Source organism: Thalassophryne amazonica, chromosome 6 (assembly GCF_902500255.1).
Source record: "Thalassophryne amazonica chromosome 6, fThaAma1.1, whole genome shotgun sequence".
Taxonomy (NCBI): domain Eukaryota; kingdom Metazoa; phylum Chordata; class Actinopteri; order Batrachoidiformes; family Batrachoididae; genus Thalassophryne; species Thalassophryne amazonica.
Window position 1 is genome coordinate 50,491,872 of NC_047108.1, and position 16,415 is coordinate 50,508,286.

The window sequence follows — 16,415 nt, forward strand, 5'->3', positions numbered from 1 at the left end:
GTCATCCAGTGTTGTACAAAGAGTGCAGCATTGAGACACAACTACATAAGTAGCTTTGCACATTCACTGTGCTGCCTGTATATACTGTATCATTGCTAGTCACCAGTAATGATGCGCTACTAACATGACAGTTTTTGTATGGCCATGGTGTGTGTGTGTGTGTGTGTGTGTGTGTGTGTGTGTGTGTGTGTGTGTGTGTGTGGAGGGGGCGGGGGGGGGGGTGGGTATTTAGGTTATCAATTTAATTCATTTTGTTTATATAGCACCAAATCACAACAAAGCTGCCTCAAGGTGATTCACACAAGTAAGATCTTACCTTGCTAACCCCTAGACCAAACACACAGGCAACAGTGGTAAGGAAAAAATCCCTCAGATGATGTTGAGGAAGAAACCTCAAGCAGACCAGACTCAGAGGGGTAAACCACTGCTTAGGCCATTTTAATAGTTACAAGGTTTTACAAGGCATTGTGCGATGACAGAGTGAAAAAGAGCAGAATCCGTCGACCGGGAAAAACAGCACCTAAGATATGGGTTCATCAGCAGTAAATCGACAGTGAAGCAGAGAGAATACAACGATAGGTAATGTGCAAGTGTTTCAGTGCAAATTGTAAACCTAATAAGTGAGTAAGGGCCCCTTCACATATAGTACGAATGTGGTTGAATCAGGAATCGTATGCAATACGTGTAAAATCGTAGCTGCCTCCAATGCCTTGTACACCTGTTGCTACAACTATTTGCGCACACTAGTGGCTGAAAGACAGAGTGTGCTCTGTGAGAGCCCATTCGATCCCTCTCACAGCAGGTGTCAGCCACATTCCAGGTGATGCACACAAACATCTAACACCGCTTGCTTGGCACTGAAAATATGTGTGGCCATTCGCCGCTATTAGCACAAAAACAGCAGATCATCACTTTCGAGCTGGCTGTGAAATTTGCCTAAGTGCGCCCACGACTGTGGGGTTGCCAAGTACACATGTGGCGTGCCAGAGTGTCGGCTCCCCCCACAACACGTGTGCGTGTGTTCTGTGCACTCTTCCCGCCCCCCAAACACATTATGTGCGTGTGGTTCGCATGCCTCCCTGCAGGCGAGGCGCCTCTTATCTGATCACAGAGTGACTGACACCTTGGACTGTGTGCTGAATGGACAGGGCTACAAGAATGTAGTAGCAAGAAGAGATTGCATATAAAAAAGAGAAAAGTATATACAAAACTGTGGATATTTCACAAAAACAAATATTGCACTCAAGTGTGGCATGTGACATGGCTATATGGCATCAAACAGCAGTTTGGTAGAAACTAAGAATACAAAGGTGATTACTGACCATGAGCCCCAAGCTTCACTAAGAAGCCCAGAATTTAGATGAAGTGAGGCCGAGACCTGTTCCGTTGCTAATAAGATGGGTTAAAGGGATAAGAAGCATAGTACCACACTATGCCCATATACTAGCCATCCGAGAGGGCAAATAGATGCGTCTTAAGTCTGGACTTGAATGTCTCTACAGAATCTGACTGTTTTATCTTTGTAGGGAGATCATTCCTCAAAACATGCAGAGCCTGTGTAGCATGTGTTTCCAAAAAAAGTCTGTAACCTATAGACTTTTTATTCACACTCGGGACATGAAGCACCCAGAGAATGCAGAGCCTGGGCTGGTACATAGGGTTTTATTATGACAGCTCAGTAGGGAGACGCTAGTCCATCTATAATTTTATAGGTTAGTAAGAGAACCTTAAATTCTGTCCTCACAGAGACAGGAACCAGTGAAAAGATGCCAAAATTGGTGTAATGTAGTCAAACTTTCTGCTTACGTCTGCTTTAGAAAATAGAACATTGCAGTAGTTCAGTCTGGAAGAGACGAATGCTTGTTTTGGTCGATTATCAAGATCATTTACATGAAAACAGTATTCTAGAAAAATTCCAATCTGGTTTCTGTGGAGCTCATAGTACAGAGACAGCATTGGTCCGGGTCACAAATGACCTGTTGGTCGCTTCTGACCATGGACATTCCTCTGTCCTCATTCTGCTTGACATGTCAGCATCCTTCAACACGGTTGATCATGCTATTCTGCTCCACCGACTACTGGACCTTGTCGGGCTCACTGGCACTGCCCGAGATTGGTTTTAATCTTATCTGTCGGACAGATTGGAATTAGTCCATGAATTGGCCATGCCAGATCATTGGGTCATCTTGTCTCTTATGGGGTGCCTCAGGAATCAGTCTTGGGACCCCTTTTATTTAATCTGTATATGATGCCACTTGGATAGATCATCAGCAGTTATGCAGGCTCATTCCACTTGCCATGCTGACGATACTCAGTTATATCTGAGGCTGGGTGGCAGTGTGTCTGGGACCCCATCTGCTTTTGCTCCATCTCCATCTCTAGCTACCCCTCTTTCCACTCTCACAGCCTGTCTGGAGGAGATTAAGGCTTGGATGCAATAAAATTTTCTCCTTAACAATTCAAAAACTGAAGCAATCCAAATTGGCACTGCCCATCAAATTCAACAACACAAAATCCACAGCATTGCCTTTTTTGGTCAAAATATTGCACTTATCTTGGTGTCATTTTTGATCCACAGCTCACCTTTGAATCTCATATAAAACACATTTGTGAAACTTTATTTTTTCACCTTCATAACATAGCTGAACTTAGCCCCACGCTCTCCCTTTCTGATTCCGAAAAGCTCATCCACGCCTTTGTCTCCTCCAGACTGGCCTACTGCAACGCACTTCTCATTGAGGTTCCTGGCAAGTATATACAAAGACTTCAGTATGTCCAGAACAGTGTCGCCAGTGTCCTGATGAGTGCGTATCACTCCCATCCTCCGTTCAGATCATTTGCGTTCCATTTCTGCCCAGATCACATACAAAATTTCACTGCTTACTTTTCAATGTTTATACGGTAACGCCCCATCATACCTCACAGAACTCCTCACCTCTCACTATCCTGCATGTTCTCTTCACTCCTCCAACACTGACTATCTCACTCCTTGGACTTGATCCCATCTCGTGCTTTCTTCTGTGCAGCCCCTTAACTGTGGAATGCCCTACCTCCTCACCTGAGGGCTCCACCGACCATGGAATCTTCTAAAAAGGGCCTTAAAATGTTTCTTTTTACTTGATGTTTTAACTGATTTTTAAATTTTTTCTTTCCCTGTTGTTTTGATTGCTTTATTAATCTGCCTACTTTTGTTTCTGTTTTTATCAATTTTTCATTTTAATTACTGTAGCCCTTTGAGATTTATTGTAAATGTAAAGGGCGTTCTAAGTTAAATTTATTATTATTATTATTATTATTATTATTATTATTGTATCACTGACATGCACATGCATGTGATTGCTGTTGTATAAAAAAATAAAACCTCTCACCTTTCTGCAGAGTTGACCTGAAGCCCAGTGTACATTGTGTGATTTTTCACTTGTCTGAGATGCAAGATTTGCATCATGAAAGAGATGTGATGGTATCTTTGATTGTTGCTCTGAAATGGTGATCTCACATCGAACTGTGACTGGTTCAAGGACGGCTACGGTCACACTTTAATGACCAAAGATAGCCTGGGAGAAATATCACACAATATGTTAAATTCTGCTATCTTCGTCAAGATATGCTGCAAGAAGTGACGCAACATTGTGCTTTTTTCTGCTGGTAAAGCACAGACAAAGTGCTGAGCAGAAGTGCTTTATCCTAGTTTTTTCATAAATTAACAATAGCAACAACCAAAAATTATAATGCAATGCTAAAATACCCTTAGTCATATGAGCATTATGTTCTTTATAATTTGCAAATTGTTTAATTAATTATTATGATCCTGCTGTCTTATGCACAATTTCTAAATAAATCCCCTCTATCAGTCAATCAATCAAAAACAATATTTACATTGTAATGGCATCTGTAGCAGGCTTTGTGTGCGGGCATATACAACCCCAGTTCCAATGAAGTTGGGACATTGTGTAAAATGTAAATAAAAACAGAATACAATGATTTGTAAGTCCTCTTCAACCTACAGTGAGGAAAATAAGTATTTGAACACCCTGCGGTTTTGCAAGTTCTCCCACTTAGAAATCATGGATGGGTCTGAAATTTTCATCTTAGGTGCATGTCCACTGTGAGAGACATAATCTAAAAAAAAAAAAAAAATCCGGAAATCACAATATATGAGTTTTTTAATAATTTATTTGTATGTTACTGCTGCAAATAAGTATTTGACCCCCTACCAACCAGCAAGAATTCTGGCTCTCACAGACCTGTTAATTTTTCTTTAAGAAGCCCTCTTTTTCTGCACTCTTTACCTGTATTAATTGCACCTGTTTGAACTTGTTACCTGTATAAAAGACACCTGTTCACACACTCAATCAATCACACTCCAACCTGTCCACCATAGCCAAGACCAAAGACCTGTCTAAGGACACCAGGGACAAAACTGTAGACCTGCACAAGGCTGGGATGGACTACAGGACAACAGGGAAGCAGCTTGGTAGAAGACAACTGTTATGATTATTTATTAGAAAGTGGAAGAAACACAAGATGACTGTCAATCTCCCTCGGTCTGGGATTCCATGCAAGATTTCACTTTGTGGGGTAAGGATGATTCTGAGAAAGCTCAGAACTACACAGGAGGACCTGGTCAATGACCTGAAGAGAGCTGGGACCACAGTCACAAAGATTACATTAGTAACACATGATGCTGTCATGGTTTAAAATCCTGCAGGGCAGCAAGGTCCCCCTGCTCAAGCCAGCACATGTCCAGGCCCGTTTGAAGTTCACCAGTGACCATCTGGATGATCCAGAGGAGGCATGGGAGAAGGTCATGTGGTCAGATGAGACCAGAATAGAGCTTTTTGGAATCAACTCATTTACCACGTTTAGAGGGTGAGAACAACCCCAAGAAAACCATCCCAACTGTGAAGCATGGGGGTGGAAACATCATACTCTGGGGGTGCTCTTCTGCAAAGGGGACAGGACGACTGGACCGTATTGAAGGGAGGATGGATGGGTTCATGTATTGCTAGATTTTGGCAAACAACCTCCTTCCCTGAGTAAGAGCATTGAAGATGGGTCATGGCTGGGTCTTCCAGCATGACAATGACCCAAAACACACAGCCAGGGCAACTAAGCAGGGGCTCCGTAAGAAGCATTTCAAGGTCCTGGAGTGGCCTGGCCAGTCTCCAGACCTGAACTCAATAGAAAATCTTTGGAGGGAGCTGAAACTCCAAACCTGAAAGATCTAGAGAAGATCTGTATGGAGGAGTGGACCAAAATCCCTGCTGCAGTTTGTGAAAACTTGGTCAAGAACTACAGGAAACGTCTGACCTCTGTAATTGCAAACAAAGGCTACTGTACCAAATATTAACATAGATTTTCACAGGTGTTCAAATACTTATTTGCAGCAGTGACATACAAATAAATTATTAAAAAATCATACATTGTGATTTCCAGATTTTTTTTTTTTAGATTATGTCTCTCACAGTGGACACGCACCTAAGATGAAAATTTCAGACCCCTCCATGATTTCTACGTGGGGGAACTTGAAAAACCGCAGGGTGTTCAAATACTTATTTTCCTCACTGTATATTCAATTGAATACACCACAAAGACAAGATATTTAATGTTCAAACTGATTAAACTATATTGGTTTTGTGCAAATATTTGCTCATTTTGAAATGGATGCCTGCAACACGTGTCAAAAAAGCTGGGGCAGGAGCAACAAAAGACTGGGAAAGTTGATGAATGTTCAAAGAACACCTGTTTGGACATTCCACGGGTGAACATTTAATTGGAAACAGATGACAGTCATCATTGGGTATAAAAGGAGCATCCCCAAAAGCTCGTTAACTGCAGATAATGCCTCTAAGAGCCACTCAGAGCCACGAAACTCCCACGATAGTTGAAGAAACCCTCTTGTAGCAAAGAAAACATGCTGCGTGGCTCATTATTCATCCTTCATTATTTGGTGGGACCCAGGCTTAATCCTTTCACTTGTATCCATTTTCTCAACACCACAGCACTCTGTGCCTGATTAACTCTGGTTTCAAGTGAGAAACGGGTGCCGCTGCAATTGGTGGACATTATAATTGTACTACAACACGCCTATGCCAAGTGAACACAATCGACTCTACCACTTTGCACCCAGTGCACGGCTTTGCAGCATTATTTCTCTTTGCTTAATGAGCAAAGTGCACCCAGACATGCCCCTAATGGATTTGCACCCAATGCACAACTTATCTATCTCCCATTGTGAAAATAGGACCCTGAGTCTATCCTCTGCCTAAAGACATGTTCCACCTGCCCAGACCGCAGAAAACTGCTTCTGTTTTCCTCCCACATATTTCACACAACACAATCAACTTACTCAATTAGCTTCGCTGTGGCTGTGGCCCTTACAAAGGAAGAGCACATAAAAAGGGATTTAAAAATTCAGAAACAAAATGGGAATAGGGCAACAATTTGAGTAATTTACCAATCAAAAAACTTATTTACTATATTTAATACTTTGTGTGTGTGTGTGTGTGTTCTTGATTATGGAATTATGGAAGAATTTGCTGTTAGTGTTGAACAGCTGCTGTGTAGAATTTCACTTTGTTGGGTGATTCAAATACTGGCCAAAATAATTATGCATGATTCATAATATATTCCACTTTTTTTGAGCTGAAGGACTGCTGAAACTGAAGTATTACCATGGCAACAACCAGAAACAAGAGCATTTTCCCACTACCTTGATCTCAGTAACCACATAGGCTGTAGAAGAGATGTTGGACTTAAATTACTCAGAGACCACAAGTTTATATTTGTTCCAACTAAAAAATTATTTTGAACATTTTCACAAATTCATATTTTGGCCTTTAACTCCAATGGAATGACTTCTCAATACATTTCTTGATCAGTTCAGTCGTAAGACCATCAAGGACGTCATAAAATCATTGGCATTTATACAGTTATTTGTCTGTTGCCTCAATTGTAAATTTTGGAGGTGATCCGGATCCGGATTCTGGGTCAAATTCTCCCTCAATATAGGCTTGGAAGGATTATGTAAAAAACAAAAAAAAACAAAAACAAAACAAAAAACTACTTCACGGATTCTCACCAGATTTGCGCCACAGATAGATATTTAAGGCATGGAAGACTCCACTGAATTTTGGAGGTGATCTGGATCCGAATTGGCAGATGTCAGAAATTGCAGTTTGCTCTTGTTTAGTATATTTCTTTTCACGTGTATACAGAATGTAATGAATTGCATTACTTACCTTTCAAATTATGGGAAAATAGGGCAAAAGAAAAATAACTGCTAGCAAAAAAATAAATAAATAAATAAAATTACACCAAAATCAAAATAATTGCAATCCGTTCAGAAATCTGTGCAAGCGACAGAGCTTGTTGTCTCCTGTTAGAACAGTGTGACACGTTTTGCAACAGTTTGTTACAGCAACCAACTCTAAAAAACATGTGAAACAGAGCAAGAATATAATGTTCTATTACTAATGTAATTATTTTCTGCTTCTCCCAGGTGGTCGTCAAGGAAAGATGCCAGTGACGGCACTCGAAGCTTTTGACTTGGACATGAAGAGCTGGACACACTACCCCTGCATCCCAAGCCGAAGGGCGTTTTCCTGTTGCGCCGCAAGTGAGCGAAGCTTCTTCAGTCTTGGGGGCCTTCAGCAACCAGGTCCACATAACTTCTACTCCAGACCTCACTTTGTCAGCACTATGGAGGAGTACGATCTGGATCAGGGTGAGCAGTCGGCATTACATCAAGGCTTTTTTAATGTAGCGACTTCAGTGTGGGAGTACTGAATTAAGCGCACTGTAAAACACTGCGGCATATTGCCTCAGCTAGGCATTGGCTGCAAAAACAAAAATACTGCTTAGTGTCAACATGACCAATACATTCTCACTCCCAACTCATCACATTTTGACTTTTGGTCACTGGCCCCTGTGAATCACTATATGACATGAAGGGACTATGAACTCATCACATTGTGATGCACGGGGGACATGTGCTTTTTTTTACACCAGTGTCATTTCTCTCTGACAACAGGCAGAACTCTCTGCTTGACTTCAGCATCATCAGGGAACATTAATCTATCAGGTCTGTTAGAAAAGTAACGGACCTTTTTATTTTGTGCAAAAACTATATGGATTTGAATCATGTGTGATTGCATCAGCCAAGCTTGAACCTTCGTGCGCATGCGTGAGTTTTTTCACGCCTGTCGGTTGCATCATTCGCCTGTGAGCACGCCTTGTGGGAGGAGTGGTCCAGCCCCCTCGGCGGATTTTCATTGTCAGGAAATTGGCTGATCGACTGCCGCTTTGCTTCATCAAAATATTTTCAGAAAGTGTGAGAGACAGCCAGGTGGAAACCATTTGGAAAATTCAGATGGCTTTCGGTGAAGATCTTATGGGGATCACACAGATTAAGGACAATTACAACTGGATTAAAGACGGCCCACAGCGGCTGAGGTCGTGCCGCGCACCGAGCGGCGATCGACAGGCTCAAATGACCAGATCATTTCCAAAGTGAATGCTTTGTTGATCTGGGACGTCGTCTGACTACCAGAGAAATGGCAAGACAGCTGGACATAGCACTTTTTTGGCACATTCCACTGTTACAGGAGTTTTTGTAATGGAAAGAGGAGCGGAGAAATTCGCCACGGAGCCGCTCATGGCGCGGGACGAAAGCACCTCTGTGTTGGTCTCACAGGACAAGCCCTAACATGCCCAGCTCTTGCACCATTCGGAAGATTCAGGTGGCTTTCGGTGGCTTTTCAGTCGTGTGACTATCCGAGAAATTGTGGACGAGCTGGACATGCCACAACATGTCCTGTGAGGCTTCATCAGGGCGTTGCTTTTTATTCTGTGCCCTGCGCCTCCGTCCCGATGCATGAATTCCTCCACGTCTTTTCATGCCGAAAAAGTGCTGATGTCAAACTCTTCTGCCATTTCTGTGGTAGTCAGACGATCACATCGTATGACTGTTGCCACAACAGACATGCTCGTTTTTTAAAAACGACTTTTTTTAAATTATTTATTTCATTTTATAATTTTTTTACAGGGCTTTGCCATCTATGGCTACAGTCTGGGGTATTTTCACGGCCTCTTTTCACATAATCACAGCACAACAGCAGCCCACAGTCATCCTGCGCACTTTCCTCCAAAACGTGTCATCATTTCAGTGTGATTAAAAATAATGCTGCTCATTTTCATATTGCCATTCAGACAAAACAAACCTTTAGAGTCAAAATGTGATGACTTGGGTAGTGCCTTTGCCTCGCTATGTGATACGAGGGGAAACACTAATCTGAGTTGGGAATGAGAACATTTTTTTTTACGCGGACATTTCTTGATTTTTGTGTTTCTGAGATGTTGTGGTTGCATCTTGTCATTCCATAAGGGCCCAGTCACACGGCACACAGCGATAGCTGAACGAAGGAAAAAAAGTCAAAAAGTCACAAATCGTTGAGAAAAGGTGAAGAGTGCTAAAAGGAAGGAAACAAACCCGAAACTAATGAAAGAAAAATGAAGCAAACGTCGACCTCAACACTTTAAACCAAATCAAAATGAAACATTCATGATGATGTGACTGACAGCGGGCATGACACCGAGTGCAGCCAACCCAGTCCTCATGTCCTCAGTACTTGAGGTGCGGAAGAGATGTTGTTTGTCTTCACAACAATAACGTGTGTGCACACGCAGGCCAGCCACAAACAGCTGGAACGTGCGAAGATAGTTGTAGTTGATAAAACATTCTTACTGCTATTGTTTCTGTAAGACAATGTTGCCTTTCATCTCACTCATGGACGAGTCATCAACGATGCAAGGATGTTACGCTCAGCTTGTCTGAGCTTTAGTTGTTGATCCATTCAGATATCGTCAATGTTCGTGCATTACGTCGGACTTGGGAGGTTGGATGACAGTCGGACAGAATGCTGACGTTATGGAACCTACGCAAATGATGATGAACCATCAAGACAGACAGCAAAATGGAATACGGATGAATTGAGGTTGTTGTCGAGATTCATTCACATTTTTGAACTGTTTGACAATTCTGATGAAGCACCAGCTGCAGGAAAGAAGCTGGACGACTGTTAAACGATGCCTCTGAAAGTCAGCGTAAGTCCAGATTTCTTGTTTTGTTTGGGCTTTGTTTGTCTTTTGTTAGTGTCATGTGACCGGGACTTAAGCAGTTTATTTTGGACATATGATAAGAGACACATCATTTTCTGTGACAGGGAAATGAAAATGGTTTCTCACGTTACATCCAGTACCCTCCTGGAGCAGTTTACATGAAGTGATGATGATGGACTGTGCATTTACAATCCTATGTAAATATGGCACATTCATGCAGTACTTGAATCACATCATATCACAGCTGATGCTGGTAGAGAGTTATGACCAGTGAAGGAACTCAACTCACCCATGGGGCTTTTTACTGATGAGTAATAAATTCTCCAGATTTGAACTGAACAGATGCGCTGGTGGTCTGACAGAGCTCTAAGTGGCTGTAAAGCTGTGAGGGACTTGGCACTCATATTACATGCATTATACTTAAAAGCCTTAATTTTACCTGCACTCTGAAGGATGAATGTCCATAGCAGAATGATTGGAGATATGATAAGCCTTAGTTGACCTACATTTTTTATAATTTGTGGTTACATCATCTGCTGCATGCTTTATTTAATCCCAGTGAGAAAGCACAAACAGAACAAAGTGCCATTAGTATATTTGACTATAATTATATCTGTTATGAACAAAAAGATGATGAGTTTGCAGACGGGGTTTTCAACAAGAATTTTAGCCTTTATAAAGGAAATGAAAGAAAGTCGGTGGTTTTGGGTCCTGTAAATTTTATGTACGAAAGGATTATTAACTGAGTGCGAGGTCTGCACAGGAAATGTTGACAGTATGGACCAAGTTTAGCGAGGTCCATGCAAAAAATAAATAAACATAGAGGTGTGATATTTTCTCGTACAGACCAAGCAAGCAAGGTTAATAATTTGTTCACTCCTCCCACAAGGAGTGCTCACAGGCGAATGACGTCACCGACAGGCGTGGAAAAACTCACGCATGCGCACGAGGGTTCAAGCATGTCTGACGTAAAAACATATGAATGAAATCCATATAGTTTTTGAAAAAAATAAAAAGGACCTATATATATATATATATATATATATATATATATATATATATATATATATATATATATATATATATATATATATAAACATGCAAACTTACAGTATCACCTGAATATGAAAGATGCTGACAGTGTTGGGCTCATAGTCAGACCTGTTTGCTTTCTTCACCTCCTCAACAGATGGTCCGGTCGTTAGCTGGTAACCTTTCAGTCTGTGTGTTTTTTTTCCGATGCTGTTTAGATATTTATGGAGTATGTTCAACTCTGACTTCGTTTTTCTAATCGAGTTTTTAGCTTTCTGGTTTGTAATGAAGTTTTCAATCTGTTCTTGACTGTTCAGAGCTGTTTTCTTCTTGTTGGTCTTCAATTTGCACGTCCACTTCAATCTTGTTTGCTGTTAACTCCGCCATTTTCTTTTTCCTTTTTGTTTTGTTTTATTTCGTCCCTGAAAATTGTACACAAAGTCGCAATACTGATACGCAATCCGGACCAATTGTCATGATATCGATCTGATGTGGGAAAATATCAGACCAGAAATCAGCCATCAGAACGGGCATAGCGTGGTAGCCATATAAAAAATTATTTATCAGCCCTGTCTGACCTTGACTTCACAAACTATCCTGTGATCTTTGCAAAATAAATATCTGAGAGATGGAATTTCTGGATTTATGGTGGTCCTGAATATCCAGGCTTTCATTGACTTCCTGTACTTTGCCATCAGAAGTGTATTTGTATGGACTGACAATGTCAAACTCATACTGAGATCCACTTATCTTGGCGGTGATGTTCATGTCTTTTGACCCTCAGCCACTGATGTTGAGAGGCGCCTTGGAAGAGCATATGGATTCATAAAGTCACTGGACAGGGGTATTTGGCAATGCTGATATCATTGCAGGACAATAAAGGTCCAAATCTTTCTGATCTAGGAGCTTCATTTACAACTGCTGCACATGCACAAAATGGCACCTAAAAGATGCCTACAACAAATATTAATACATACATTGTGATTTATATAAGCAAAGTAGATACCACAAATATCTGCATATGTATGCAAACTGTTACCCGTGTATACAAACATTCAGTGAGTGGCAACGTTATTGCACATACTGTATATATAATAATGCCATGTGCAATTTGTATGTACACCATTTTTGCCTTTAGTTCATATGTTTGCTTTTAGCATGAATCATATGCAGTGTTTTACACAGTAAATGAGGCCCCTGGTGCTTCCGGTCTTACTCGATACTTGTGAGACCTGTACATGACCTGTTGCCAAGTCCTCTCTCACACACTCTCAACCGTGAAACCATATGACTGTGACTCGTGTCCCTGCTGTGGTGCAGCAAGGTGAAAGCAAGTGATTATATCTTGTCCAAATGAACTGTGGATGATTTAGGTGCTTGTTATTTGATAAAAAAAAAAGATTAAACTGCAGTTATACCTTCGACATCGTTCTGTGTGTCTGTGTGTGAGCTGATACCACTGTGTGTTGCTGTGCAGGCAGATGTTCACAAGCTAGAATTGCTTCAGCGTGTGCAGAAAGCAGCTGTGGGGAATTATGCGGTCGCCTGCCTGTGAAAAGCTGCTTGTGCGACTATCGGGGTTAGCAGAGCGTCCTCTCACACCTTCGTGTGCCTGTCAATGTGCAATGTAACTTTTGATTTATTCTTTTGCTTTTTCCTATTCTTCCAGTCTCTTTTAATGTGTTTGACTTTGAAGGATAATTGTCTTTTCTTTTTTCAAATATCAGAGCTCATTCACACCTTTGCCTAAGCGACAGAGCCCCGACTTGAAAGCTATAAAAGAGAACAGAGCTTTGTCTACGTGTGGCTTAGCTGTGTGTGTGTGTGTGTGTGTGTGTGTGTGTGTGTGTGTGTGTGTGTGCGCGCGCGTGCATAATATTAACATTAGCTCCATATTTCTTCCATAGCACACAGTAACACAGTAATTTGCAGAGTGAAAAAGAGAAAAAATAAAAAAAAGAGAGAAGTATAATTTAAAGTACACAAATTCCAAACATAAGAAATGAATTCATAAATAACAGAAGTGCAATTTAAATGTTCAAACAAAAGACAATTGAAATTAATCCATCACCGGACCTGGAAACTACAGTTTTGTCAAAATCAATTCCTTGCCCAGTCCTATCTGCTATGACTGGAATCATATTCATATAAAAACGTCTTCTACATTCCATTTCAACTGAAGTTAACTTTTAGATTGTATTATCAAAGTTGTTGCACAAAGATGACTTAGGAGTCAAAATGCCTTGGTTTGTAATTGTCCAAGATCAAGACTAAAACTTCCCTCACAACTTGCGATACCTGTTGCTTTGGGGAGTCTACAGATGACAAAATTGTGCGCAAGATGTGCGCATCACGTGGGTGCATGTGTTCAGCACCGTAAAAGGTCACAGATTGCTCCATGGAGACCTTCACTGCCACATATGCAAATTGTACAGATCTTGCGAAAGCTTAAGAACGCATTCAGCATGTACGGGGCCCATACTGCCGTCATACACTGGACTCAAGTCAGGAGCACGGCTAGTATGGGCCGTGCGATGAGTGTAAGATGCACTGTCATTACACAGGTGATGTGGAATTACCCACAAGTACGCCACACCTGCTGTCTATGCAGCCCGCAAGACAGAAGTACATCTCTTTAGTGATGGGCACAGTTCCGCTAATCCGCTAACTGCTAACTATCGAATCTAACATTTTTATTAGTGGATTAGCTGTCCACATAACTTTGAAAACCATCAGTGGAGCAATTAGCTTCCGATAAATTTAGTTTCGATAACTTTTAGACCACTAACATATTTTTGCGGGCATAGTGAATAAAGCTTAACAGTTAAAAATGTTTGTAAAGTCTGAAATCAAAGATTTTAGTGCCTGTCTGCTACATGTTTTGTAGCATACAGACAGCCATGAATGGTAGAGGTCTATCCTCTGCAGGCAGAGGAGAGCTGACTACAAGGAAGAGAGAGGGAAGAAAAAAAGAAGAAAATTTCTCTTCACACCATACAGACCTGCCGGTCATTTCACTGGAGTCTTGCACACAGTTTTTACTTATGGCTATAATTTTAAACAAACTAATTTTGAAATTTGAAAACAAGTTAATGAAATTAATATCACGTCTGTAAATAAATCTGTATTTGTATGTCATTTTTTTCATTTGTAAAAAAAAAAGGCAATTTGCAAACTGAAAATTGTTTAAGTCCATTATTTCCTTCATTCCTAATTTGTAAAACCTACCACATGTTTCAGTCACTGTGTGTTATACAGCCAACCATCGACATCAGGAAACTAATGTATCCATAATGCCATGCGGCATGTGTGTCTAAACACTAAAACCTTCAAAATTAGTGCATTACTTTAAAACTAAAACAAATAGCTGATGTTTTCACTTTGTAAAACAACAGACGTGGTGTTAATTTCAATAACTTGTTTGGAATTAGTTTGTTTAAAATTATAATCACAAGTCAAAACTGTCTGCCTGTCAAGACTCCAGTGAAATGACCGGCAGGTCCGTATGGTGTGAAGAGAACTTATCTTTGTTTTTTCCTCTCTCCTTTCTCTCTGATCACCAGGTCTCTTTTGCTGAGAGAAGACTGATCTGACACAGAAGAGCTGGCTCGTTGTTGTGTCAGTAGCTGGCGTGTACTGAAGTCAATACTGAAAGTTACCAGTTTAGCTTTTATCTGTAGCTTCTGCTAAATTTTTTTTATGGATTTATCGGTTTAGTTTTATTAAAGTTCACTTTTCAGTTAGTGGATTAATGGTTATCGAAGCTAAGTTTTTGGTTAGCTGTGCCCACCACTGCATCTCACTTTCACTGCATCTCACTTTCCATTCCCATCTGTGACGTGCATGCATTGGTCATGACCCATGACCCACCGAAGTGGCAAGACCGGGTATATATATTGGGAGGTCATGTAGCATTGTAAAAGGATTTATATTCCTTAATACGCATTAGCCCCCCCAACCCAATAATCTGATGCATATTTTATTTAAGAAAGGAGATGTAATAATCTGAAAAGGTGCTCTCCAAGGTGCTGAAATAAGAGCAAAAATGCCCACTATGGGTCTGTACGTCATTATAACACAGTGCTCCGGCATGACACACAAAAGGGGAGATGTACATACGAGGGCTGTCCGTAAAGTATAGGTCCTTTTTATTTTTTTCAAAAACTATACGGATTTCATTCATATGTTTTTACGTCAGACATGCTTGAACCCTCGTGCGCATGCGTGAGTTTTTCCACGCCTGTCGGTGACGTCATTCGCCTGTGAGCACTCCTTGTGGGAGGAGTCGTCCAGCGCCTCGTCGGAATTCCTTTGTCTGAGAAGTTGCTGAGAGACTGGCGCTTTGTTTGATCAAATTTTTTTCTAAACCTGTGAGACACATCGAAGTGGACATGGTTCGAAAAATTAAGCTGGTTTTCAGTGAAAATTTTAACAGCTGATGAGAGATTTTGAGGTGATTCTGTCGCTTTAAGGACTTTTCACGGTGCGAGATGTCGTGCAGCGCTCTCAGGCAGCGTCATCAGCCTGTTTCAAGCTTAAAACCTCCACATTTCAGGCTCTATTGATCCAGGACGTCGTGACAGAACAGAGACGTTTCAGAAGAAGTCGGTTTCAGCATTTTATCCGGATATTCCACTGTTAAAGGAGATTTTTTTAATGAAAGACGTGCGGGCGGACTGCAGCGTCGGCTCGCAGCCGCCGCGACGCTCCGCCACAGGAAAAACACCTGTGTTGGAAGCCTTGAGGACAAGTTGGAACATCTCCAGCTGATAAACAATTTCTCATATACTCACTCCACTGCGTCCAGTCGGGACGCAGCCGACGCGGCGCGGCGGCACAGGAAAAACACCTCCGTGTTGATAACCATTTGTTAAAATCCAGTTGGCTTTTGATGGCTTTCAGTGGAGTGAGTATATGAGAAATTGTTTATCAGCTGGAGATGTTCCAACTTGTCCTTAAGGCTTCCAGCAGAGGTGATTTTCCTGTGACGGAGCATCGCGGCGGCTGCGAGCTGACGCTGCAATCTGCCCGCACGTCTTTCATTAAAAAAATCTCCTTTAACAGTGGAATATCCGGATAAAATGCTGAAACCGACTTCTTCTGAAACTTCTCTGTTCTCTCACGACGTCCTGGATCAACAGAGCCTGAAATGTGGAGGTTTTAAGCTTGAAACAGGCTGATGACGCTGCCTGAGAGCGCTGCGCGACGTCTCGCACCGTGAAAAGTCCTTAAAGCGACAGAATCACCTCAAAATCTCTCATCAG

The 16,415-nt window shown here is 41.4% G+C and overlaps 1 protein-coding gene across 1 annotated transcript in view; it reads left to right on the forward strand.

Moving 5' to 3' along the window:
- LOC117512175 (kelch domain-containing protein 8B-like) overlaps positions 1-16,415 on the forward strand; it is a 686,860-nt gene that overhangs the window by 421,041 nt on the left and 249,404 nt on the right. Inside the window, exon 3 of the mRNA XM_034172165.1 lies at positions 7,502-7,726. Coding sequence (XP_034028056.1) covers positions 7,502-7,726 — 225 coding nt within the window. The remainder of the gene's footprint in view (positions 1-7,501; positions 7,727-16,415) is intronic.